This window comes from Mesoplodon densirostris, chromosome 3, assembly GCF_025265405.1.
Source record: "Mesoplodon densirostris isolate mMesDen1 chromosome 3, mMesDen1 primary haplotype, whole genome shotgun sequence".
Taxonomy (NCBI): domain Eukaryota; kingdom Metazoa; phylum Chordata; class Mammalia; order Artiodactyla; family Ziphiidae; genus Mesoplodon; species Mesoplodon densirostris.
In genome coordinates, this window is record NC_082663.1 from 146301905 (window position 1) to 146328555 (window position 26651).

Here is a 26651-nt window from a genome sequence, read left to right on the forward strand (position 1 = left end):
GGATAAGAGCACTGAGGACAGGGAATGACAGTACACTGAGGGTGTGACAAAGGAGTCTGGCCAGGTCCCCGAGTCTGGGAGGACTTGCAGAGGAATGATGCTTGAACTGAGATCTGAGGTATAACCAGGGAAAAAGGAGAGGAAGGGCATTCCAAGTAGAAAGAACAGCACATGCAAAAGAAAAGACTGCCACATTGGGGGAAATGATGAACAAGATAATTCCAGATAGTTTTTCTTTTATATTTATTTTTTGGCTGTGTTGTGTCTTCGTTGCTGCGTGCAGGCTTTTCTCTGGTTGTGGTGAGCAGGGGCTACTCTTTGTTGTGGTGTGTGGGCTTCTCATTGTAGTGGCTTCTCTTGTTGGGGAGCACAGGTTCTAGGTGTGTGGGCTTCAGTAGTTGCAGCACACGGGCTCAGTAGTTGTGGCTTTCTGGCTCTAGAGCACAGGCTCAGTAGTTGTGGCGCATGGGCTTAGTTGCTCCGCGGCAGGTGGGATCTTCCCAGACCAGGCACCGAACCCGTGTCCCCTGCATTGGCAGGTGGATTCTTCACCACTGTGCTACCAGGGAAGTCCTCCAGATAGTTTTAAAGTGCCATGAGGAACATACAGCAGGGAAATTAATGGAGACTGAAGATGAGTGTTCTTAATTTTTATGATGATGATAACTTGAACTAGAGAAAGGGCACTAGGGCTAAAGAATAATGGATGGGTTTGAGATATATTTAAGAGGTCAGATTGGTACATATAGAAGCCCTCAGCATAAGACACTGCATGAGGAAGGTGCTCGATACATGGTAGTAGATATCTTGATGATGTCACTTCCCCCATAGGGCCGCCCTGGAGCAGATGGGGCTCGAGGCCTCCCAGGGGACACAGGACCTAAGGTAGGTGATGGGGCCAGGACTGGGACTTGGAGGGACTGTCAGGGCAGAGGATTCAAAGCTCAGCTGGCGTTTCTTTCTTTCTTTTTTCTTCCAATTTATTTTAATTAATTTATTTTAAAATATTTATTATTTATTCATTTATTTTGGCTGTGCCGGCATGCGAACTCTTAGTTGCGGCATGCATGTGGGATCTAGTTCCCCGACCAGGGATCGAACCCGGCCCCCCCTGCATTGGGAGCATGGAGTCTTTCCCACTGGACCCCCAGGGAAGTCCCTCAGCTGATGTTTCTTTGTGCAGGGTGATCAGGGCTTTGATGGCTTGCCAGGGCTGCCTGGAGAGAAGGGCCAGAGAGTGAGTGTGTGAGACCCCTCCCCCATATCCAAGCCCCCTCCCGATGTTCGTAACACCCTCCTCACCCCCAATATCAGAGCCTCCATTCCTGGGTCTGAGTCCTCACCCCTCATACCCCATCTCCTTTCCTGGGGGCTGGTCTCCACTTTTTGACTCTGAACTGCCCTCTGTGTTCCCCACTCCAGGGTGACTTTGGTCATGTGGGGCAACCTGGCCCCCCAGGAGAGGATGGTGAGAGGGTAAGTTTGGAAGAGAGTTAGGGGGTGGTTTGGCGGCTAGAAAGCCAGAACATGAGCCTGGGGGAGGGGTGAAGGTCTGCACTGGAGAGTCAGGAGACCCCAGTGGGGCTCAAAGAGACAGGCTGAGAGTTGTGGGGTTAGGACTAGAGTTAAGAGGTTAAACCCAGGATTGCAGGTCCAGGATTGGGGTCAGGGGCCTGAATCAAATCACACATATGCAGTTGGCTGCATCCAGCCACACACTCTGACTCTGAGATCCCCTGGAAGGGGCTGCCGATATGAGAGAAGGTGATCCTCTGAGGGTTATACCTCCTCCCTCGCCAAGTCATATGCTTTCCCACAGGGAGCAGAGGGACCTCCGGGGCCCACCGGCCAGGCTGGGGAGCCGGTGAGTATCAGGGACCCCTGGGCCCCTCGCCTGGCACAGGGGAGGGAGTCAGGACTCATAGGACCTCAGAGCAGTGATGCTGGAGTAACATTCCTACCTCCTTGCAGGGCCCCCGAGGACTGATTGGCCCTAGAGGCTCCCCTGGCCCCTTGGGACGCCCGGTGAGAATGTCGCTGTCTCTCTACATCCCACTTGTCTTTTTCTCACCCTTCTCTCCTCTGCGTGTCCATTTCTGTTGCCTGGGTCCTCTGCCCACTCACCTTTTCACCTGTGCTTCTCAGTGTCTCAGACGCAGGCTCCTGTGCATGGGTCTGCCCTGGTCTCACACCCTCTCCTCCCCCAGGGTGTAGTTGGAAGTGATGGTGCTCCAGGTGCCAAAGGAAATGTGGTATGTGTTCTGATCCCGGAAGCGTTCTGACACTCTGACCCTAGGACCACCCATATCCTTGTCCGCTCCCATGATCCCTCCATTTCAACTTCCCTGACACCTCAACACCATAATCCCTTTCGGCTTCACAGAACCCTCACTTTCTCCCCAGGGTCCTCCAGGAGAACCAGGCCCCCCAGGACAGCAGGGAAATCCCGGGTCCCAGGTTTGAGCTTTCTTTCCTGACGGAGGGGGCGGGTTGTAGTGGGGCTCAGCCGAGGTCATAGACCACTCCTGGCTTCCCCAGCCTCTGCACTTGCTGCCGCTTTCTCATGCTTTCTTTCTCTCTTTTTAAAAAAATGTTTCCAGGGAATCCCCGGCCCCCAGGGACCCATTGGCCCTCCTGGGGAGAAGGTGAGTGACAACTCTCCCAACCTTCCCTCCCCTCCCCCAACATCTTTTCCCTTCAACTCTGCCTGCAGGAAAATCTTCCCACCAGGGCCCCTTTTGTAAGCCCTGGATAATGATAAATTGCAACATTCCCTAAATAAGCTCAGAGTTACCAAGTGTCATTACTTGGGAGGGGTTGATGGCCAGAAACAGAACCGCACCAAGGCTAGATCAGAAGGGGATATTGTCAGGAGAGAGGGGAACCCTCAGAAGCCAGTCATAGGAAATATTACCAAGACTCATGGGCCAGGAAATTCCTTTGTCTCGGGTCTTGTGGTGTCATCTTTCTTCCTCTGCACATCTGTTTCCATCTCGCATGAAAAACAGGCTTCTTTCTATTGACATCTTAGTCTGTTCTTACCCCAACTTCTGTTTCTACACACACTCTTGTGCTGCGCTGTCACTGTTTCAGTCCCCAGTTCCTTATGACCTTACAGTTTCTTTATCCAAATCTATCTGATCATAGTTTCTATGAGGCAAGATATCCCTTACCTCAAAATTTCAGGAGAGAATCTGATTGGCTTATCTGGGCCAAGTGCCCGCCTCTGGACTTGTCAATGGTTTGCAGGACATAGGGGGTCACCTCATGCCTGCCTAGGCCCACACCTCTTCAGGTGGAGCTGTGGGCTGGAGGTGCTTCTAAAGGAAGAGGTGTGGCTGGGGAGTCCCCCACCCCAGCACGTCTCTCGCACTGTTTTTACATCCCTTGTCTCAGCCCTCCCAGAAGTAGAGGATTTCTGAGGCACAGAGAGGGAAGAGAGCTTGTCCAGGGTCACACAGCAAGTTTGGAAGAGCGGAGGATAGGTTTCCTGGCCAGTAGCATCTGTTTTTTCTCTAAGCTTGAGGTAGCTGTATGTCTGAGTAAGGACGTTCCTGGTGGAATGCCAGGCTCCGAGACCCTCTGTCTCCTCCTACTATTCATCTTCTTTCAGGGTCCCCCTGGGAACCCAGGCATTCCAGGCCTCCCAGGATCTGATGGCCCTCTGGTGAGAACTAGGTTCTGGGAGAAGGAGGAAGGAGAAGTGGGGAGGCTTGGGAATTTGGATGGCATATCAGGTCTCTGACAACTTAGAATGTTTATCTCCTAGGGTCACCCAGGTCATGAGGGCCCAACAGGAGAGAAAGGGGCCCAGGTGAGTGACCTGGAGAGGGGCTGATTTGGGGATGAGGGTTGGCAGGCAGGGCCAGGAGTCGGGGGCTATTAAATGAGAAGAGAGATGAGGGCACTGGGAACATGGAGGGGGAAGAACAGGATGGCACTCATCTTATGTCCATCTCAGGGTCCAGCAGGGTCGGCAGGCCCTCCGGGCTATCCTGGACCTCGGGGTGTGAAGGTAAGTGATACTTGGGGCCTGCAGAGTTTTGTTTTGTTTTGTTTTGTTTTTGCCTGTGCTGCGTGACTAGTGGGACCTTAGTTCCCCGACCAGGCATCAAACCCAGGCCCTCGGCAGTGAAAGTGCGGAGCCTTAACCACTGGACTGCCAGGGAATTCCCTGCAGATAGGGTTGATTCATCAGCATTGACTCCTGGAAGCCAGCTCTATCAGAAACTTCTGTATGTGTGATGAGAGGAATCAGTCTGCCAGGCAAAGTGTGGTAGAAGTGACAATATATAGCTACTTTGGAGCTGAAAAGCCAAAGGGTAACAGTACAGCATGGTCGTCACCTTGTAGCTGAGAACAGTTAAACCCATTAGAGGCTGAACCCATTTCAATGTAAGCACACGCATCACATCCAGGTCCAGGTCAGCACACTGTAATCAAGCAGAGGGTTGTTTTAAAGCTCAACCCCAGAGCCATACAATCTGCAAGCCCAGAAATGCTAAGACAAGCTGAGAGCTGTACTGAATAGAGATTCACTGTTGACCAAGTGCAGGGACATTGGAATTCACATCTGTATGGTAGCTGAGTCCAGTTACATTGTAGCCAAGTACAGGTAGCCATTACCTATAGTCTAAAAACAGAGTTTGATGGTAGCCAAGAGCTGGCTCCTCATATTTTTGCATTATAGACAAGCTTAGTTACACTATAACCAAGGAGGTGGTTATATTGTAGCTGGCCACAAAATCCTGTGGGTGTCCAAACTCAGCGTTCCATTGTAGCCAGGCATGGTTTTCTATATATAGTTGACGGCTATGTTGTTGCTGAGTCTAGTTACATGGTAGCCATGGCCAGAGAACAATTGTAGCCAAGCTCAGTTACATTGTGGTCAATGAATTGCCCTGTGGCTAGAGACAGTCATGCTATTGTCAAAACACACAGTTATATTGTATCCAAGTATAATTTTGTTGTAGTCACTGAGTTCGGTTAATATCGTGTCTCCCTGTGGCTGGAAACAGTCATGCTATTGTGAAAACACAGTTGTATTGTATCCAGGTACAATTTCGTTTTAGTGGCTGAGCTCAGTTACACTGTAGCCAAGTGCAGCTTTTCTTGTGGCCCAAGCCCAGAATTTGGCGTGAGCAGCATCTGGGCTTGCACTGAGCAGTCTTGCTGTAGCCAAGCACAGACTCCCCTTGTTGCCAGGCACAGAGTCGCATTGTAGCCAGCACAATGGGAAACATTCCTTTGCCTTTAAAATGCAGCCGGCGCCTGGAATGTTCATCCTCTTTCTCCTGCCAGAAGGAACTGTGGACACAGTGTCCCCGGGAGATGGGAATCAATTACTTGGAAATTTGGCCTTCCCTGCACACCCCCACACAGATGACTTTGGGAGGCTGCCAGTGGGAAGGGGCGGGGGAGAGGCAGCCTCTTGCACACAATACTAGCAGACTTTGGGGAAAGATAATTTCCTCTGGGGCTGACCCTCACCCCCCTTCCTCCAGTCTGACATCCTCTTGGGACTCTCCTGGCTGTTTCAGGGCAGGGGACTGAGTCTGGGGCCCTTCTTAAGTGGGGGGAGGGGGGACCTGAGAGCTTTTATATTTTTCAGGGTACCTCTGGCAACCGGGGCCTCCAGGGGGAGAAAGGAGAGAAGGTGAGAAGGGAGGGGATTCCTTGAGGGGGGAGCCCTAATAATGGGGCTCTGGCTGTGTCCCTTCCCTGAAGCCCTGACATCTGATCTCTGTACTATCTTCCACCCAGGGAGAGGATGGCTTCCCAGGCTTCAAGGGTGATGTGGGGCTTAAAGGCGATTGGGTAAGATGACCTCCAGAGGAGGGGTCTGGTGGATCTGGGGGACTTGGGAAATAGAAAGAGGGGGTGAACTGGGGCAAAGACAGGAATGACAAAGGGACTGATGTCAGGAGTTCTTTTCTATTCCAGGGGCAACCCGGACCCCCAGGTCCTCGGGGAGAAGATGGTCCTGAAGGTCTGAAGGGGCAGGTGGGGCTTGTTGGTGAGGAGGGGCCCCCAGGCTCAGCTGGGGAGAAGGTGAGTGGACCTGGTCACCCCCTCCAGTCTATACCCCAGCTTCTAGCTGCAGGCAAGGTGTTCCCTGGCCCTTTGCCTTCTGCCCTCTGCTTTTTTTTTTTTTTTTTTTTGCATTTCTCGGGCCTCTCACTGTTGTGGCCTCTCCTGTTGTGGAGCACAGGCTCCAGACACGCAGGCCCAGCGGCCATGGCTCACGGGCCCAGACGCTCCGCGGCATGTGGGATCTTCCCAGACTGGGGCACGAACCCATGTCCCCTGCATCGGCAGGCGGACTCTCAACCACTGCGCCACCAGGGAAGCCCTGCCCTTTGCTGTTTTATCTCCAACTTCAGGAGGCTCTCAGCTCCTTCAATTCCCCAGCTCAGCATTACAGAGCAATTCCATGCACATTATCTTATTTTTATCCCCATAACCACCACAGGCAGCAGACATTTTTACCCCCATTTTACAGACAAGGAAACTGAGATTTGGAATTGTTGAATGAGTTGCCCAAGGACATACCCCTAGCAGGCAGGGGCCAGGACTTGAACCCATGTTTCCCTGAATCCCCCCCTCCTACCCCTGCAACCATGCCCCAGCCTTCCTGCCCCTCCCCCACTGACCTCCAAGTTGCAGTCTCTGACTTTTGTCCCATAATCTCTCTGCAGGGCAAGCTTGGGGTGCCGGGTCTCCCAGGTTACCCAGGACGTCCGGGCCCTAAGGTCAGAAGCTAGCAGGAGGGTGGTGGGCAAGGGCAGGGTTCAGAGACTGATTAACATCTGGGGGTCCAGGCTGTGGTCTGAGGGTGTGAGCTGTCCACCCCATGGGGCATTGAAAGTGTAAGATGTGGGCTTTGGCATCAGAGAAACTTAGGCTCAAATACCCAGCCTTATCTGCTAAGTGACCTTGAGTAAGTCACACCTTACCTGCTAAATGACCTTGAACAAGTCTATTGAACCCATTTTCTCAGTTGTGAAAGGGAGATACCAGTAGTATCTACCTCATCAATTTGATTATGATAAAATTGATGATTTTGGTGGTAATAAAACTGTAGGATCCTTCTTATTTGGTATGATTGAGGTTGGTTCAAACAAAAAGTCAGTAAGGAGGAGAATCATAAAAAATACATATTTTACATATCTTGAATTAATTATAACTTAGAATGTACTTATGTAAAACTGTACATTTGGCTGCCAATGTTTTGATGAATGAGGCTATTGGTAAGACATGTCTTTCTGCCTAAGCCACACCCATATTACATCACTGATGATTTATAGTTTTTTGTTACATAAAGTGGAGCAGAAACGCAAAGACACTTGGGAAGAAATCTGAGTACAGAATCCTCCTTGAGTTCCACACTTTTGGTATCTTGATCTAGCAGTTATCTTGCCCATGCCTAATTTGACAGTGGTTTTTTTTAGTGACTTCCCTTTACACTGAGTCTTTTCCATTTAACCTAGATTTTACAGATATCTTTCTTTTCCCTTTCTACATTTCATCAGTTTTTGTAAGGTTTCATCAAGTCACATGACCCCAATAGCAAGGGCAACTGACATAAACAGGTTTGGGATTAACTCAAGGTATCAAAACTAAGAGCAGAACTCAGTCTGTTGGAACAGAAATTCATGGGAGTTAGAACAAAGCCTCCTAGCCAAGACTGATCAGTGCATCTTGGGCAACAAGCAATGAATACTTTACAGGAGGCCTGATATGTTGGCTTAGTTGAGGTCAGTGTCTTCTTCAGCTTGGGTTGCTAGAATAAAAATACCTTAGACTGGGTGATTTAAACACAGAAATTTGTTCTGGAGGCCAGAAGTCTGAGATCAGAGTGCCAGCATGGTTGGATTCTGGTAGGGCTTTTCTCCTGGTTTGTAGATGAACATTTTCTGTCTTTGTCCTCACATAGGGGAGAGGGAGAAGGAGAGAGAGAGGAGAGAGAGAGAGAGAGAGAAAGAGAAAGAGAGAGAGAAAGAGAAATCTAGTCTCCTCTTCTTCTTATAAAGACACTAATCCCATTCACGAGGGCCCCACCCTCATGACCTACTTACTTCCCAAAGGCCCAACCTCCAAATATTATCACACTAGGGACTGAGGCTTCAGCATATGAATTTTGAGAGGACACAAACATTCAGTCCATAGCACTTACTAATAATCAGCATGAATAACAAAGACAGCTAATATTTCTTGAGCACATACTATGTGCCAAGTACCTTTAAAAAAAAAACAACCCACTTTCTATACATATCCCATTTAATCCTAACGAAAACCTTGTGAAGGAGGTATTGTTGGTATCCCCAGGCTACAAAGGAGACTGATGCTCAGAGGGGTCAATCCATTTGTCCAGGGCCACACAGTTAATTTAGTGATGGATCTAGGATTCAAAACACAGTTAGGGGTGAGAGGGGATATCAGAGCATATGATGTTTTCCCCCAGGTCAAGGGACGATGGGCAGGAAAGCAAGTACTGGAAGCAGTTAATTAACAAGTATTGAGTAAGCCACCACCATGTGCCAGGCGGTAGGGAATAAGACCAGAGCATTATGTCCTAGTCATTGAATAAGTAAACAGATGAGCAAGGTCATTTCAATACAAATATTATAGGGGGAACAAAATAGGACGTGATAAACAGAGCATGACTTGAGGATGTGGTGGTCAGGATGATGGCAGAAGGCTTCTCTAAGGAGGTGATGTCTGAATGAGATTTAAATGATGAGGAGTAGCTGGCTTTGTTGGGATCTGAGAGAAGAGCATTTTAGGCAAAGGCAGCCAGTGCAAAGGCCCTGAGGCAGGAATGTACTGGTATCTGAGTAGCATTAAAGAGGCCAGTGTGGCTGGAATGGAGTGAGCAAGGGAGGGCTGCCCACTGGGGCTGGAGGAGACAAAGAACTTTCTGGAATCCCTGGCCTGGAAATGCCTGAAAAGAGGGGGTAGCTGAATGGGGTGAGGGGCTAACGTCACCCACTCCTCACACCCATGTCTTCTCTCTCATTCTCTTTACTCAGGGATCTATTGGCTTTCCCGGGCCCCTGGCACCATTAGGAGAAAAAGGGAAGCGGGTGAGTCGCAATCCAGGGGTCAGGGGAGAGGGAAGGGCTTGCATGAGAGGAACAGAGTGTATGGCTGTGCGTGATAGCACATGGGGCCCTAGGTGACTGTGTCTATGCCTGGAAGCACTTGTGTGCACACATATTGCCATGTGCAATGCAGGGCACATGTAGGTGATCCCACCTGGCATTACAGCAAATGTGCCTGCGTGTCTGTGTATGCATGTGCATCCCGTGTGCCTTTCAGTGCAGATTAGATGGGGTCTGGGTGCTGCAGCCTAGGGGCCTGTGACTGGGTGAACGAGGGCACCAGCTGCACGTACATTGTGTGACTATGGGCATACATGTGTGAGGGGGTATGTCGAAGTGTGTGGAAGAATAGGGAAATACACATGTGTGTGTTTCTGCACACCTGGGGGATTGTGTATACATGCATGTGTTGTTTCGCTATGTGTGCACTGTAGCTGTGTAAATGGACATTGTGTATATGCACATGAGGATTTGTATACTGCTGTGTTTATCAGGACCGTGTCCTCACATGAATCCATGCACATACGTGTTTACACTGGATAGACACGTGTGCAAGGGACATATTACATGACAGGCTCCGAGTGTCATCTCGAAGCTGCAGTCACCCCTTGCATGCTGCGATGGCATGCAGTCATGTGTGCATACCATGCAGCTGTGATAAATAGGTGTCTGTGTGAGCAAATGTGCTTGTATGTGTGGACCTGTAGGTGCAATCATAATATAATTGGGTGCCTGTGATCTTTGCGTAGTTGCATGTGTAAGCTGTACTTATGCATGCGTGTGAATGAAAGGCTTGCAAGTGAATGTGGGGCAGACATCTTTCCAGGTCTCTGACTGGGTGCATTTGTGTGTTTGTGTCATGTATTTGCACCATCACCTTCTTCTGCTTCCCCCTCATCTAATTTACGTTCCAGGGGAAGGCTGGGCAGCCAGGCCTGGAAGGAGAGCGGGGACCACCAGTAAGAAAATGGGGGCAGGGCTGGAAGGAGGGGCTGCGAGAGGAGAAGTGGGCGGGAAGAGGGTTTGGGTTACTTCAGGTAGTCATGGTGGGGGGACCCAGAGGACTCATCCTCATCTCCTAGGCTCCCCCACCCTCTCACTTCCAATGTTTGCTTCTTTTCTATTCAGGGCTCCCGTGGAGAGAGGGGGCAACCAGGTGCCACAGGGCAACCAGGCCCCAAGGTATGGGGTGGGTGGGTGGTCAGGCCCCCCAAGCAGGCCCTCTGCCCCAGGCTCACCAAGTCCCCTCCAATACCTCCCTGTTGAGTTTGTTCTGCAGCCTGAGTCTCATTCATTCTATCCTAGGGTGATGTGGGCCAGGACGGAGCCCCTGGGTTCCCTGGAGAAAAGGTGAGTGAGTGAGTGAGTGAGTGAGTGTGTGTGTGTGTGTGTGTGTGTGTGTGTGTGTGTGTGTGTGTGTGATTCTGGGTAGGAGACAAGCCCAGAAGGTGGGGAGACATTATAGTGCAGAATGCAGAAAAAGCACAGCCTCTGAAGTCAGAGAGCTGTGAGTTCAAGTCTTAGCTCTGCCATTCACCTGCTGTGTGACCTTGGGTGAGTCACTTAACCTCTCTGTGCCTCAGTTTCCAACTCTATCAAATGGGAATAACCACAGTCCCCATCCCAAAGGGCTGTGGTGGTGAATGAAATGACTTCCTGTGCATAGAATGCTTGACCTCATGCCTGGCCTGCAGGAAGCATCCAACAAGCTGTTGTCATTATGAGGGACTCGGGGGCAGGCAGGAGGGATGAGTGAATGATTTCTGCTTTCATTTCAGGGCCTCCCAGGTCTGCAAGGCCCTCCTGGGTTCTCTGGACCAAGGGGTCCCCCTGTAAGTGAGCTCACCCTGCTGGAGGGGAAGGGGGAGCCAGGCAGTGGGGGGACTCCTTGTTTGTGCCTCAACTCTCTCCCACCTTGTCCCTCAGGGCCCCCAAGGGAAAGACGGGCAACGTGGGCACCCTGGACCTAGAGGAGAATTGGTGAGAAACCCTTTGATCTCTGACCCATGACCCCATTAGGCTCTCCATTTCTTCCCCTCCATGACACCTCCTTTTTTTTTTTTTCATGACCCCTCCTTTTAACGTTTCTCCTCAGGGCTTCCAAGGTCAGACAGGCCCACCTGGACCAGCTGGTGTCGTGGGTCCTCAGGTCAGAGTGGACCCCACAGGTCACCCTAGTTTTGCACCAGTTCGGGGATATTTGGGGGAGGGGGAGGTGATCTCAGGCAGACCCCCACCCCAGGCCACCTCCATTCAAGATGAGCCTTCTTCCTCTCCAGGGAAAGACTGGAGAAGCAGGGCCTCTGGGTGAGAGGGGGCCCCCAGGCCCCCCTGGATCTCCTGGTGAACAAGGTCTTCCGGGCCTGGAAGGCAGAGAGGGGGCCAAGGTGAGATCCTGCCCCGCGGGAGATCTCATCAAGTGACCCCAAAGGTCCCTCAACGTCCCCATGGCACCTCCAGGCTCAGAATCAACGCCATGGGGCAGGGGGCCCAGACTCACAGATTGAGGGGAGACGCCCTCCTCTCTGGAGTCTGACCTCCCTCCTCTGCACTCCTCCAGGGGGACCTGGGACCACTGGGACCCTTTGGGAAGGAAGGGCCACCTGGACGCAGGGGCTTCCCTGGTCCCCAAGGAGCCCCCGGGGACCCAGTGAGTATCGTTTGGAGCCCCTCCTGAATGTGTCTGGCTGGGCTGTGAAGCAGAGAAGGAAAGGAGGGCCCAGGGGAGGGGCAAATGTGATAGTAAAATAATGGCTGCAGGAGGGACAGATCCGTGAACCTCAGTGGCCGGGAAGCGGGTGAGAACTCTGAGCCCCCCAGAGTGAAGACAGGACCCGGGGGCACCTCTGGGAGTCTCTCAACTGTGAATCATCCCCTCCTCAGGGACCTACTGGTTTGAAGGGTGACAAGGGCCCCCCCGGCCCCGTCGGGGCTAACGTAAGTGTAAACCCGTCTGCTGTGTGTGGGGCAGGGGGCAGGGGTCTCAGGGTTTCTGGGAAGCTGGGTATGGTCCTCATCAAGTCTGCTATTTGGGGAGCCAAACAGGTCGGGGTCACGGCCAACTCTGCCGCTCACTGGCTGGGCAGTCATGTCACTGCGCGAGCCTCAGTTTCCTTGTCTGTAAAATAGTCCCGTCTCCTAGATGATCGTAAATCTGAATGAGATGATCCGTTGGGCACATATTTACCTGCGTGCCAGACATCAGCGTTTAAAAACCTTCTTTCTCCTGGAGTTTACTGCGATCTAGCCAGGGAGATAAGGGATCAGCCGTGATGAATGCCACAAGGCAAAATAGCGCAGAGTAAAGGGGAGAAGGGGAGAGCCGTTGAAATAGGCAGGCCAGGGAAGGCCTCCTGAGAAGGTGACATTTGAGCTGAGACCTGAAGGCGGTGAGGCAGGGGCCATGTGGGTGTCTGGGGGGAAGAGTGTGCCAGGCAGAGGGAACGGCATGTGCAAAGTTCTGAGGCTGGAGGAAGCAGTGAGCAGGGCCGTGTGGCTGGAGGGGAGTGAGTCTAGGAGATGAGAGCATAGTCGTGCAGGACCTCGTGGGCTGCCAGCAAAACCTTTTTTTTTCAACAAGTGAGGTGGGAGCCCCAGAGGGATGTGGGCGGGGAGGGGAGGCACGTGCGCTGACTCAGGTGTTCACAGCGCCCTCTGGCTGCTGTCTGGGGGAATAGATTGGATGTGCTGGTAACCACCCGACTCAGGGCCTGACTGCTTGAAAACCCTCCAATAAATGAGAATCACCACTACTGCTCTTATCCCTGACCCTTCACCCCTGTTTTCAGGGCCCCCCTGGGGAGCGCGGTCCTGTAGGCCCAGCAGGGGGCATTGGGCTTCCTGGCCAAAGTGGAGGCCAAGGCGCTGTTGGCCCTGCAGGCGAGAAGGGGTCCCCGGTAAGTGCCTGCCCCCCATCCCCCAGGCATCCCCCAGACCCAGCCCTCTACATATCAGGAGCTCATTTCTGCCCTGGCCCCGACATACCCCTTTCCACTCCGCCCATCAGGGTGAACGCGGCCCCCGTGGTCCCACTGGCAAAGACGGGATCCCAGGGCCCCTGGGGCTTCCTGGATCCCCTGGAGGTGTGGGGCCTTCTGGCGAGGATGGGGACAAGGTGAGAGAGAGTTCATGGAAGGGGAGGGGCTGGGGGAGGATGGGGGTAGAGGGAGGCGTGGTCCTCCCTCATCCTGTTTCCTCTGCAGGGAGAAGTGGGACCCCCGGGTCACAAGGGCAGCAAAGGCAATAAGGGAGATGCGGTGAGTGGGGGGCCCCAGTGAGGGGGGTGGTCCTCGGGGAGGGGAGAGGGATGTGGAGGATGGCCAGGGGGAGGTCACGGAGCTTCCTGCCTTCATGAGACCCATCTTGACACCTGCAAGTATGAGAAGCCACTCAAGCTACCTGGAATAAAGGGGCCAACTGCACCCCCAGTTTCCCTCTGGAAATTCAGCTGCAGCGCCCAGCATCAGGGAGCCAGCTCAGTCCCTGGGTCCTGGTGGGACTTTTGGGCAAACGTCCTGATGGGCCAAACTTAGGACAGATGCTCTGTCTGGTCCCATGAGTTGGTAGCTAGGAAGACAGGGCTGGGGGAGGGAAATGCAGCTTCTTGGTGAGGGGAGTGGACAGGGGTGCAGTGACTGACATCTCTAGTGTTTCCACTCCCCCAGTATTGAACCTGAGGGGTTTTTGACTCTATTCCCTCCTCCAGGGCCCACCTGGACCAACAGGGATACGGGGTCTTGTGGGACACCCAGGCTCCCCGGTGAGTGCTCCCAGTTTTGTGGCCATCCCCTGGATCCCCAGTGGGAAGGGACAGTGTTCTCCATGGTGACTCAGGCCCAGACCCAGCCCTGACACTGACCTACCCCTCCATGCCAACACTCAATATGAGCTCACCCCAGAATCTGACTCAATCCTGACCTCACCCCCTGAACCCATCACAACCCTAATCTCAACACTGCTTGTGACCTTAACCTCAATCCCAACTCAGACCCAATCTTCACATCCAACATTAGCCGAACCTGACCCAGTCTTACCCTTAACCCCAGTCCTGACCCATCCTCCAATGCAGACCCCAAACCCGGGCTCAAACTCTGATTCTACCTTGGCCCTAACCTCAAACCCTACCCTACATCTCCACCCCATCTGGACCTTCCCCTCACCACCTTAACTGACCTCAACTTGACCCTGACTCACTGCCCAATGCAAAGTTTTTAGAAAAACTTTGACTCAACCCTTGACTTCGTTCCTAATCTCTGACGCTTAACCTGCATCCCCAACTTCAAACCCAGTCCTGACCCTCTCCAAACTGAATCCCAACCCTGAGCCTTAATCCTGACTTTGACCTTGAGCCTCTCTCCACCCCTTGACACAGACCCTAACTGTGCCTTGCCCTGTCCTCCTCCCAGGGGGCAGATGGGGCTCAGGGACAACGGGGACCTCCAGGCCTCTTTGGGCAGAAAGGAGATGATGGAGTGAGAGGCTTCGTGGGGATGATTGGCCCCCGTGGCCTGCAGGTAGGTGTCTGAGTTTAGGGGTACAGCCTCTGGTCCTTCCCACTTTGTGCCCCAATTTTGCTTCTTTATTCCACAGGGGATGCCAGGCCCTCCTGGAGAAAAGGGGGAAGTTGGAGATGTAGGGTCCATGGTATGGACAATGGGGGAAAATGGGGTGGTGGTGGTAGGGCAGGGGTGGCCATTAAACCAATTTGGGGGGGTCACAGATCACATTGTCATTTTAAGGATCATGTGGGTTACCAGCATCAAGGGTGGTGTTTGTGATTAGTGGAGTTTTGAAGGACCATGGGGTCACTGGATACTCTTCTGACTGTCCCACAGGGTCCCCATGGAGCTCCAGGCCCTCGGGGTCCCCAGGGTCCCAGCAGATCAGAGGTGAGGACTCTGGGGGAGGGCAGGATGTCTCAGAGGTGAGGACATGGCTTGCCCAAGAAGGGGCCGTTGGGATCGCACAGTCCCAGCTGTACCCCTTGCTGTCTCTCCAGGGTCCTCCAGGGCTGCCTGGGGGAGTTGGTCAGCCTGGAGCAGTGGGCGAGAAGGTGAGAGAGAAAGAGAACAGGAGTCTGCCTGGGGTGGGGAGGCACAACCAGTCCTGCCTGGGGGCGGCTGCCAGGATGGGAACCCTCCTCACCTTCACTTTGCCTCCTGCAGGGTGAGCCAGGGGAGCCTGGAGACCCGGGACCCCCAGGAATCCCAGGCATCCCTGTGAGTGACTTTGTCCAGTGTCCCTGCACCCATCTCAGGGAATCCCTGACCCCTGGGCATCTAGGGCCACCATGACCTCTGCAGCCCTAGGTCACCCACTGACCCAGGACCTACAGGCATCCCCCGTTATCTTGATGACAGAGCCCTGAAAGGTATCAGGGTTGCTACCCAAAGTTCTCTAGGTTGTATACTGCACAAGGGTGTAGGGCTGAGGAGGCAGGTGGGGCTCAGGTCTAAACCACAAGCCCTGGCTTGGGGATGAGTTGCCCATAGGGGATCCCTTTTCTGATTCACTCCAGGGTGGCACATGGTCTAGCCCAAATTTGCCCATGACCTCTGGGCAACTAGACCATCCTGACCCCTGACTCCTATAAATCCTAGATTCCTCTGACCTCTGACCCTTGGGCAGTCTAGGCTACTCTGACCCCTAACCCCAGGAAAGCCCCAGGCCACCCAGATTCCTGAGTCCAGGTATGTTAACCCTTGACCCCTGGAGAGTCCAGGCGCCTCTGAACTCTGTTTCTGCAAAGGGGCCCAAGGGAGAAATTGGTGAAAAGGGGGATGCAGGCCCATCTGGGGCAGCTGGACCCCCGGGCAAGAAAGGCCCCCCCGGAGAGGATGGAGCAAAAGGGAACGTGGTGAGTCCTGGGGGACATGGAGGGAGAGACTCGGGGAGGAGCACATGTGCCACCTTGAACCTGCTCCCCAACTTCCAGCCGGGGGGGGTCCCATCCTCCAGTGTGCTGATTCCACAAGCACCCCGGAACATGGCTGAGTGAATGAATGGTTGAATGAAAGAATGAATCAATATAAAAATGGAGTGGTTACATGTCATTGCAGTAGGGGAAACTTGGTTCCACACTGAGTTGTTCCAACAATGCTGGAAAGGTCAAGGTTGAGACTCATGCTGGGTCAGAGTTGGCTGATGAAGGATTTGCCATCAGGGCAGAGGTGGAGCCCCTCCCACCATGGCGATGGGGCTCGGGGTTAGGAGGGACCTTGATTTGAATCTCACCACCCCACCACTTGCCGAGTCCTTTCTCTGAGGTCAGTTCTATCTGTGAGTCCTAAGCCTAGAGGATGCAGTGAGATGATGCATGGAACATACTTAGCTCACGTTAAACAAGAGAATGTTCCTTCTACCAGGGCTGGGATTTTGTGTTTTGTTCACCAGTGTATCCCAGCAACCAGAACTGTGCCTGGGCACAGTTAACTGAATGAATGAATGAACACTCCATCATTCAGAGATATAATTATCCATCATTCTGTGTTCCAGGGCCCCACAGGGCTCCCAGGAGACCTAGGCCCCCCCGGAGACCCTGGGGTTTCGGTGAGTGTGACCCCCTCCTTATTCGAAAGCCCAGCATATTCTCTATTCTGTTCCCATCTCCACAACGCCCCCACACACCTGGGCAAGGTCGATGGAGAAAATAACCTTCACTTTCCTCCAAACCTCACCCCTAAATTCTCATGTACTCCCATGACCCCTTCCGACTTTGTTCCTCCCACCACAGGGTCAAGACGGCCCCCCAGGGGAGAAGGGAGACCCTGGAGAAGTGGGGGGACAGGTGAGTAGGGGAACAGGGGATGTGGTGCATGAAAAAGGGGGTCGGGGCTGGTGGGTGGGTGAATTGGGGGGGTCAGGAGAGTGGGTTAATGAGGTACCCAGGGCCCTTGTAGACGCACCTGCTTTGCCTCTCTGGGGCCTCACCGTGAATGTGAGTAGCTTGAGGGTAGAGGCGGGAGATGGCTGGTGCTGGGTCATATGTGGGGAAGGCTGTCTTCGCATCAAAGGCAGCCTGATGGGGACGTATGTATACGTATAACTGATTCCCTTTGTTATAAAGCTGAAACTAACACACAGTTGTAAAGCAATTCTACTCCAATAAAGATGTTAAAAAAGAAAAAAAAGGCATCCTGAAACCGTCATCCTCAACTACCCTGCTGGTTATAATCTCCATAGGGTCCACCTGGTGCTTCTGGGGAACCCGGTCCCTCTGGGCCCCCTGGCAAAAGGGTGAGTGATGAGTACCCCACCACCACCTCCTGGCTGCCCTGGCTCCAAATTTGTTCCATTCACTCTCACAGCCCCCCGCTCCCCCCTACAAACGCCCCACTCTTCCCCAGAGCACCCACTCACCTCACAGCCCCCCACTCACACTTTCTCCCCTAAGGGTCCTTCTGGTCACATGGGTCGAGAAGGCAGAGAAGGGGAGAAAGGTACCAAGGTGAGTGCCCCTGCCAAGGGGTGGGGGGTCCTTATCCTGACCTGTCAGCCAACAGTTGGGCCATCAGAATGGGGAGAGGCCTGGGACACCACGGGTGCTCCAGTTCCGCCCCCCTCCCTGCTGGTTCTTGGCTGGCGGGTCGGGAGGCAGCCACCCCCTGACTCTCTCTGCCCCCTCCCTTGCCCCTGTCCTTTTCAGGGGGAACCAGGTCCTGACGGGCCCCCAGGGAGGACAGGCCCAGTGGGGACTCGAGGGCCCCCTGGGCGTGTTGGGCCTGAGGGTCTTCGAGGGATCCCCGGCCCTGTGGTGAGTGGGGTGGGAACAGGCACAGGGTTGGGGGGTGGGATACTGCCTTCCTTATGTGCTCCCATTCTGTAATTTCTCACCATAGTTAGGAGGAGCTGACCCTGGTGGGCAGTGGGACATCCACATTGAGTTCTGGCAGAGTTCAGCCCCCCATGTTCTGCTTTGCCCTAGGGTGAACCAGGCCTCCTGGGACCTCCTGGACAGTTGGGCCCTCCTGGCCCCCTGGTAAGAGACTTCTTTGTCCCTGAGGTCCCAGCCCTGGGAACCACACTGGGCATCCAGTGACCATCTAGTGACCATGGGTGCTGATGCTGCAGACTCACCACTCATTGACTATCCATCTGATGGTCAACCCTGACCATCTATACTAACCATCTCTTCTGATCACTCATCTCAATGGTCTACACTGACCATCCACACTGACCCTTCATCTTGATGGTCTACACTGACTATCCACACTGACCCTCTATCTTCATGGTCTACATTGACCAAACAGACCACTTATCTTAATAGCCCACACTGACCATCTACATTGATGTTGACCACTGACCATCCAAGTTGGCCATCTTCCAACAAACCCCTTCATTCATCTCTCATCATCCCTCCTCTTTCTTGACCATCATCCCCATGACCATTCCCTGGTAATTCCATTTGAAACCTGGGTAATTTCCCATGTGACCATCCCCCAATCACTCACATGGACCTTGAGGCTTTCTGTTTGAGACTCACCAACTGACCCCTAACTCTCCTTCCAGGGGCCCTCTGGCCTCCCAGGGCTGAAGGGAGATGCTGGCCTCAAGGGGGAAAAGGTAAGGATACCTCCTTCCATTATTCTCCTCCCCCACTTACTCCTCTCTCCTGCACCCTTACCTCACTCTGTAGCCAGAGGGCTAGGAGATCGGAGTCTCCTCTGCCCCCAAACTCACTACTCCAAGGCTCTAGGAGAAAAATCTCCCAATCCCCCGCCTGCACTTCTTCCCCAACATGTGCCTCTTTTTTTTTTTTTTTTTTTTTTTTTGCGGTATGCGGGCCTCTCACTGTTGTGGCCTCTCCCATTGCGGAGCACAGGCTCCGGACGTGCAGGCTCAGTGGCCATGGCTCACGGGCCCAGCCACTCCGCGGCATGTGGGATCTTCCTGGACTGGGGCACGAACCCCTGTCCCCTGCATTGGCAGGCGGACTCTCAACCACTGCGCCACCGGGGAAGCCCCCACATGTGCCTCTTTTATCCTCCAGGGCCACATCGGATTGATTGGTCTCATTGGCCCCCCTGGGGAGGCTGGTGAGAAAGGGGATCAGGGTTTTCCAGGAGTGCAAGGCCCCCCTGGCCTCCAGGGAGAACCTGTGAGTGTGTCCTGCCTCGAGTGGGCAGATTGTGTTCAGAGGGTGGTGGGGAGGCAGAAGTGGGGCTTGTTTGGAGACTGTGGGTGTGGGGATTTGGGAAGCCTGGGTCTAGAATAATAGGGGTTGTGTCTGGAGAAAATGAGGGACTCTCTCTGGGGACTTGAAGGTTGAAGTCTGCATCTGGGGTTTGGGGTCTTCTTTGGATGGAACTGGAAGCCTGTCTGGGGGATGTGTCTGGACCATAGGGATGAACCCTACCAATGATGACTCTGATGTCCTTTCTCCAGGGTTCCCCTGGTCCCATCGGCTCTCTGGGCCACCCTGGACCCCGAGGTGTGGTGGTGAGTATGAGGGATTTGTGGGGTGGGGTCACCTTGTTGGGCCAGCCAGGACTCCAGCTCTCCCTGTCTCTACCCCACAGGGTCCTCCAGGACAGAAAGGTTCAAAGGGGTCCCTGGTGAGTACTCACTGTTCCCTTGGGCTCCCACATGCCAGCTTCCCAGCCCCCTTCACTGCGCCAGAACCCTCAGGGCCTTTGCATTCAATCATTTATCTATTCAGTCAGGCAGGCATTCAACAAGTATTTCTTCAACACCTACCATTGTATTTCATCAAATCTAAGATGCCATCCAGTGTAAGATGAGCCATTATTTTATAAACTGCTACGGAAGAAAACAGTTCTACCAAGTAAACTATGACTTGTCACAGATGTTAAGATGATGACTTCAGAGATGTTCACATATAGAAGGAACATTTGCAGTTTATGCTTGGTGCTGAAGATTGCATGTCCTTACCCCCAGTGCTGTGTGTGTGTGTGTTGGCAGGCAGTGGTCTCCATAGACAGAGTTCACACCCAAATGACTTCTCCCTACAGGGATCCCAAGGTCCCCGCGGAGACACTGGACCCCCAGGTCCCCCCGGCCCCCAGGTGAGTTACCCAGGGACTATGTTGGAGTGTGTCCCCCTTGGGTCCCTCAGTGCCCAGAACTGGGCTGAACACCAGGTGTTCAGGGGGTGCAGGTGGGGTGGGAGGTGGCCCAAAAGCTGAAGGAGGATCTGGGCTGTGTGTAGGGCGTTGGGGGGGGACATCCACGGGGGCTCTGACCGTATCTCGTATGTCCATCTCTCCCGGCCTTTCTCTGTCTCTATCTCAAACATTTGTTTCACTATTTTATCTTCGTTTCTCTCTTCCGGGCGCCCCCTCTCTCTGTCTCTCTCTGTCCTTGTCTCTCTCTCTCTCCTTTGCCTGACTTTGTGGTTCTGTCTCTTTTTATCCTCTCTCCACTTCGGTCTCTCCCCATCTCTGAGCCTTTCTGTCTCTCTCCTTCCCGTGTCTCCCTCTGTTTCTGACTGTCTATCTCCCCATGTCCCTGTCTCTATCTCTCCCTCCCCTTTCTCCTCTCCCCCTACCCCTGTGTCTTTCTGCCCCCCACGTCTTTCATTTCTGCCCCTCTCTCTCCCTGTCTCTTCCTCCTGTGTCTCTGATCTCCTCTTCTCCTCCATCCCCACCTCCGCCCAGGGTCCATCTGCGGAGCTGCACGGGCTGCGCCGGCGCCGGCGCTCGGTCCCGGGCCCAGGAGTCCCGGAGGGCGGCCTGGAGGAGGTGCTGGCCTCGATCACATCGCTGAGCTTCGAGCTGGAGCAGCTGCGACGCCCTCCGGGCACGGCTGAGAACCCGGGCCTCGTGTGCGGCGAGTTGCACCGCGACTACCCGCATTTGCCCGACGGTGAGGTTCCGTCCCTCCCCCGGCGGGCGGGGAGCCTTGGGGTCCGCCCGGCTCATCCGCCCTACCTGGCTCTGCGGCAGGGGAATACTGGATTGACCCCAATCAGGGCTGCGCGCGGGATGCGTTCAGGGTTTTCTGCAATTTCACGGCGGGAGGAGAGACCTGCCTTTACCCAGACAAGAAGTTTGAGACCGTGAGTACCTCTGGGGGTGAAGTGGGAGGTGGTGGTGGTGGAAGGAGGGACCAGACTCTGGAAACCGTTTCATTCATACCCTGTCCACACACACACACCAGGCGTTGACTGGGACTTTATTTTTCCTTCAACTAACATCTATTGAGCACCTACTGTATGCCAACTCCTTGAAATGCTGGGGTTATAGCAGAGAATCCAAAAACAAAAAAACAAACTGCTTTGCTTTTATGGAGCTCATTTTCTATGGAGAAAGACAGATAAGAAAATCTAGTAAAGAAATCAATAATGATGGAGAACCTTGAAATAGCAGGTATGTGTGCTAGCCCTAAGTGCTTGGCTGCATTAACAGCCACCAATGTGGCCATTCTGTTATCATCCCTAAAATAGATAACCAACAAGGACCTACTGTGTAGCACAGGGAACTATACTTAATATTTTGTAATAACCTATAAGGGGAAAGAATCTGAAAAAAATAGATATGTATGTATGTATAACTGAATCACTTTTCTGTAACCTGAAACTAACACAACATTGTAAATCAACTATACTTCAATTAAAAAAATACAATTTTGTTATCATCCCCCAGACAGGGAAACTGAGGCACAGAGAGGGACAAGATTACCCACGACAGTCTGGCTCTTGTCCCAGCCCTTATCCACGCTCTATTGTGCCTCCTAACCTGCTGTCTTATAGGCCCCATGGGCTCCCTGCCCTCCACCTGGTTCCCCAGAAATCCTGGGGTTCTCCATCAGGGAGCCCTGAGCCTAACAGCCTCTGACACCAAGCACCAGGCTTAGCTATAGAGGGCAGTGGGTGAGTAGTGAGCTTCTGGACCCTGGACTGATCAGACTGGAATCCAGATCTGTCACCTCAGTTTTTTCATCTGTAAAGTGGGGTTCAAGAAAGTATCTACCTCATAGGGTGGTTGTGCCATTGAGGCGGCAATGAACATATCAGGGGACACTGATTGAACACTGACTATGTGCATCGCTGTGTTAATACCTCTACTGCAGGTAAAACACGCTGTCAGCGCAGGGCCTGCAAAAGTGCCCAATAATGTCCTTCTTATTTATTCTTATTTTTTACTGGTCAGAGCCCTGGTTTAGTGGGAACTCAGATACCCTAGTGGATGCAAATTTAGACGAGCTCACCCCCACCCAATTTATGGGGGCTTGAGGACAGGGCTTGATCTCTAAACAGTTGCTGACACCTGAGGCCTGATCTCTCACCAGCTCATCTTCCTTCTTCCCAGAGAGAGGCTGGGGCAGGGAGTGAGGAACATTCTTGGTTTGGGTTCCCCAGACAGACCCTGAGATGAGGGTTTGATAAGGGCAAGTCATTTACTTAGGAGGTGATCCCAGGAGGGGTAAGTGAGAGGGGACAGGGGAGGCAGCCAATAAGGGGTGTGCTGTTAAAACATCACCATTGGACAACCAAGGCTCAGTTCCACTGGGGACTTCCAGGAGACAGTGTAGGGTAGGCTCCTGGGAGCTGTCCCCCACCTCGGGGAGAGGGAGCCGGGGCATTTATCCACCAGCTCTCATCAATCATTGGTGGAGGCTGCCTCAGAAGGCGGGAACCACCCAGCCTCTTGGGTCTGTCCTGTGCACCAGCCAAGTCCAGTCCAACAGTCAGAGAACAGACTGAGAGTCCCTGATATTTACAGTCAGTAGATTTCATTGTGGGGAGGTAAATGCAGAAAGGACATGGTGGCCCCCTGGGGCACCTGCTACACCCTCCCCTCCATCCCCCAGGTGAAACTGGCCTCCTGGTCCAGAGAAAAGCTGGGAAGCTGGTATAGCACATTCCGCCGAGGGAAGAAGGTGAGTTGCCCTGGAGGCCAAGGTGGGGATGGTATAAAAATTGGTGGGAACCAGCATGGGAATTGGAGGAAGTGAGATGAATAGGATAGAATCACTTTGCCTTCCTGATGATCACAGCATCAGATGTATGATAGGGCAAGCACAGGTCATGGTGGCGATCCAGAGGCAGTGCTGGAAGGACCTGAAGGCTTCCCGGTAGAAGTCACAGCTCAGCTGAGGTCTAAGGAATAAGTTGGGTTGCAAGTTTGGGAGGACAAGGCATAGTGTTCCAGGCAGATGGAACAGGATATATGAAGGCCCAGAGTCAAGAGAGGGCCTGGTAACTATAAAGAAAAGGTGACTTGCTCTGCTCTAGAGAGTGTGGGGGGGGGGATGTGGTAGGAGAAGAGGCTGGGGAGGTGGGTGTGAGCTAGACCCACTTTCTCAGAAAGATCTATGAGCAGTAGGGGGCAATGGAATGTTTTTAAGTGAGGGAGGCACCGAGATTAAATCTCTGTGATAGAAAAATGCCTCTGAGCTGCTGGTGGTGGTGATGGGGAAATTGGAGGCTGGGAGACCCAGAAGACTGATGTGTTGGTCCAAGAGAGCAAGGAAGGGACCAGGCTGGAGCTGGTGCTATGGGGATGGAGAGGAGGGCATGGCTTAGAACAACCTCTAACAGGGCAAGTCAGTACGACCTAGTAATTGATGAGGTGACAAGTCAATAGGACCTAGCAACTGATGAGATGGCATGTGAATAGGACCTATCAATAGTAATTGATGAGGTCAGTAATTGATGAGATGAGTAATTGATGAGATGGAGGGGAGGGAAGAGATAGGGATGACACCCAGGTTCCTGGTTTGAGGGACTGATGTCTAGTGAGGTTCTGAGATATGTAAATGGGAAGAAGGTCAGGTTTACGGGATGGAGTGGAATCTTGGGTTCATTTGAGATTTGTTTATGTAACATATATGTGTATGCTAAACATTGGGAACATAGCACCAAAGAAAAGCTCCTAACTTCATGAAGTTGATATTCTACTGGGAATATGACCAAGGAAGCCGACAGACAATAACCAAGGAAACAAAGCTATAATATAATGTCAGGGGGTATCTTGGTTTGGGTTCCCCTGAAACAGACCCTGAGGCAAAGACTCAATTGCAAGGGATTTATCTGGGATGTGATTCCAGAAGACATCAGTTGTGGAACATGAAATAGTATAGGGAAGAGAAGGAAGCCAGGACACGTTACCAAGCCAGTTATCTCAAGCCAGTGATAAGTTAATAATATATTTTATGTAACCCAATATATCCAAAATATTGTCATATCAATATAAAGATTATTGAGGCATTTTAAACTTTTCCCCTCTGAGTTCTTCAGAGTCTGGTGCATATTTTATATTTATAGCACATCGTAATTTGGACACTAACTTTCCTTGGAAGTACTTAGGTTGCATAAAACCTGCAGTTGAAAAAGTAGATTCACATCCTCAAGTTGGTCCAAACCTCAGTTTTCTGATAAATGGATTGAAGCTCAGTCATTAGTTATCAATTAACATTACAAGATTTAAATTAAATAATTAAATAAAAAATTAAAATTTAAATGGATGGACCTAGAGATGATCATACTAAGTGTAGTAGGTCAGACAGAGAAAGACAAATATATGATACCACTTACATGTGGAATCTAAAAAACATGATACAGATAAACTTATTTACAAAACAGAAATAGACTTACAGACATAGAAAACAAACTTACAGTTACCAAAGGGGAAAGGGGAGGGAGGATCAATTAGGAGTTTGAGATTAACAGATACATACTGCTATATATAAAATAGATGAACAATGAGGTCCTACTGTATAGCACAGGGAACTATATTCAATATCTTGTAATAACCTATAATGGAAAAGAATCTGAAAAATAATATATATATGAGTATATGTGTATATATATATACACACACACAAATAACTAAATCTTTTCACTGTAAATCTGAAAATAACACGACATCGTAAATCAACTCTACTTCAGTTTTTAAAAAATGAGTGCCAACAGAAAAAAATTAAAATTTAAATAAAGTTTTGAAAACTTTCTCAGTCTCACCGGCTGCATTTCAAGGGCTCAGTAGCCACACGTGCCTAGGGGCTGGCAAGAGAACCATGGATGGCCAGATGGCTGGTGGGGCTGATAAAGATGAGGACATGGCAGGGCGCGCAGGTCTGCAGTGGGTGGAGATCCTGGGAGGTGGGTACCTCAGAAAGAGTAGAGGCAAATGGAGCACCCTCACCTCCCCTTTGTCCCACCTCCAGTTCTCCTACGTGGATGCCGATGGGGCCCCGGTGAGTGTGGTACAGTTGACCTTCCTGAAGTTGCTGAGTGCCACAGCCCGCCAGAGCTTCACATACTCCTGCCAGAACTCGGCCGCCTGGCTGGACGAAGCTGCAGGAGACCATGGCCGCTCTGTCAGTTTCCTTGGGACCAACGGGGAGGAGCTGTCCTTCAACCAGACGGCAGCAGCCACCATCACTGTCCCCTATGATGGCTGCAGGGTAAGGTGGGGGGAGGTGAGGGGCTGGCCAGAGCAGGGCGGGAGCCTGTGGCTGCCCTCCCCCTGACTCAGCATCCGTGTCTTCCCACGGTCAGCTCCGGAAGGGACAGACGAAGACCCTCTTCCAGTTCAGCTCTTCCCGAGTGGGATTTCTGCCCTTATGGGACGTGGCGTCCGCTGACTTTGGCCAGACGAACCAGAAGTTTGGGTTTGAACTGGGCCCCGTCTGCTTTAGCAGCTGAGAGCTTCAGGGGTGGGAGGGACAATGAGGGAGCCCCAGGTGGGGCACATTTGGTGCTGAGGCTTTGAAGCCATCATATTTATCATCTCCTGGGACTGTGGAGCCAGGGGAGAGTCTGCTCATCACGGTCAAACCGTATTCCTTCTCCATTTCCGGGGGTCTGGAGGCTGGACTCCCCTGGCCCATGAGTCCCATTTCCCTGCACTTCACCCCAGCTGGCATAACTGTAGTCTGGCTCTTTGTCCCCTTGATGCTCACCCGATGCTCAACTCCCTCCCCCGACCCCCATGCAATGAACTTCTAACTCAGAGCTGATGAATGCCCCCCCCATGCCTGCCTCCCACCCCTCAGTCAGTGCTCTCAACACCCTTTGGTGCTACCTTCTGCATAGTTAAGCACTGGATGTCTCCTGATCCCAGGCTGGGACCCCTCCACTCATTCCTATTTTCAGGTGGGTTCACAGTGAAGGAACTGAAGTCAGACTACAGAGGGAAGTGGGACTTCCCTGGACTGAGCTGTGTGTTCCTTGTGCTGCCTTGGCCCAGCTAGCTCTGAATACGGCTTCCCCCCAATATCTCCCCAAATGCACCTTGCCATGCCAGATGGTTTGGGGACCACGATGGTGGGGGGTAAATCAGGATCCTAATGGTGCTGCCCTATTTATACCTGGGTCTGTATTAAAAGGGAAAACCCCCTCTGTTGTCTATTTAATCTGCTTCTTCCTTAGGGAAGGCTGGGATATGATGAGAGAGATTCTAGCATGATCCCCATGCCGCGCCCCCCCTGCTCCGCCCCAGGCCATAGGGCATAATTGGCATCTCAAGTCTGAGAATAAACCAGTGAACTGTGTCCCTGTCTGCCTTTCATCTGATGCTGGCCATATCTCTCTTAGGGTCAGGCTCTTGTCTCACCCAAGGAATCTGCCACCACTTGTCTTAA

At 52.4% G+C, this 26651-nt stretch overlaps 1 protein-coding gene across 1 annotated transcript in view; it reads left to right on the plus strand.

Annotated features, from left to right (window-relative positions):
* The window catches only part of COL5A3 (collagen type V alpha 3 chain), a 37155-nt gene extending 11442 nt beyond the window's left edge, over positions 1-25713 (plus strand). Inside the window, exons 17-67 of the mRNA XM_060092294.1 lie at positions 832-885; positions 1184-1237; positions 1423-1476; positions 1820-1864; positions 1972-2025; positions 2208-2252; positions 2404-2457; positions 2601-2645; positions 3614-3667; positions 3770-3814; positions 3962-4015; positions 5612-5656; positions 5764-5817; positions 5944-6051; positions 6699-6752; positions 9033-9086; positions 10019-10063; positions 10233-10286; positions 10410-10454; positions 10883-10936; positions 11031-11084; positions 11200-11253; positions 11384-11491; positions 11665-11754; positions 11988-12041; positions 12893-13000; positions 13111-13218; positions 13307-13360; positions 13810-13863; positions 14510-14617; positions 14694-14747; positions 14939-14992; positions 15103-15156; positions 15269-15322; positions 15853-15960; positions 16599-16652; positions 16837-16890; positions 17286-17339; positions 17497-17550; positions 17749-17856; positions 18028-18081; positions 18612-18665; positions 19093-19200; positions 19488-19541; positions 19622-19657; positions 20075-20128; positions 20720-20927; positions 21008-21120; positions 22875-22943; positions 25233-25472; positions 25567-25713. Of these exons, the coding sequence (XP_059948277.1) occupies positions 832-885; positions 1184-1237; positions 1423-1476; positions 1820-1864; positions 1972-2025; positions 2208-2252; positions 2404-2457; positions 2601-2645; positions 3614-3667; positions 3770-3814; positions 3962-4015; positions 5612-5656; positions 5764-5817; positions 5944-6051; positions 6699-6752; positions 9033-9086; positions 10019-10063; positions 10233-10286; positions 10410-10454; positions 10883-10936; positions 11031-11084; positions 11200-11253; positions 11384-11491; positions 11665-11754; positions 11988-12041; positions 12893-13000; positions 13111-13218; positions 13307-13360; positions 13810-13863; positions 14510-14617; positions 14694-14747; positions 14939-14992; positions 15103-15156; positions 15269-15322; positions 15853-15960; positions 16599-16652; positions 16837-16890; positions 17286-17339; positions 17497-17550; positions 17749-17856; positions 18028-18081; positions 18612-18665; positions 19093-19200; positions 19488-19541; positions 19622-19657; positions 20075-20128; positions 20720-20927; positions 21008-21120; positions 22875-22943; positions 25233-25472; positions 25567-25713 (3648 nt within the window). The remainder of the gene's footprint in view (positions 1-831; positions 886-1183; positions 1238-1422; positions 1477-1819; positions 1865-1971; positions 2026-2207; positions 2253-2403; positions 2458-2600; positions 2646-3613; positions 3668-3769; positions 3815-3961; positions 4016-5611; positions 5657-5763; positions 5818-5943; positions 6052-6698; positions 6753-9032; positions 9087-10018; positions 10064-10232; positions 10287-10409; positions 10455-10882; positions 10937-11030; positions 11085-11199; positions 11254-11383; positions 11492-11664; positions 11755-11987; positions 12042-12892; positions 13001-13110; positions 13219-13306; positions 13361-13809; positions 13864-14509; positions 14618-14693; positions 14748-14938; positions 14993-15102; positions 15157-15268; positions 15323-15852; positions 15961-16598; positions 16653-16836; positions 16891-17285; positions 17340-17496; positions 17551-17748; positions 17857-18027; positions 18082-18611; positions 18666-19092; positions 19201-19487; positions 19542-19621; positions 19658-20074; positions 20129-20719; positions 20928-21007; positions 21121-22874; positions 22944-25232; positions 25473-25566) is intronic.
* Positions 25714-26651: the final 938 nt, after the last annotated feature.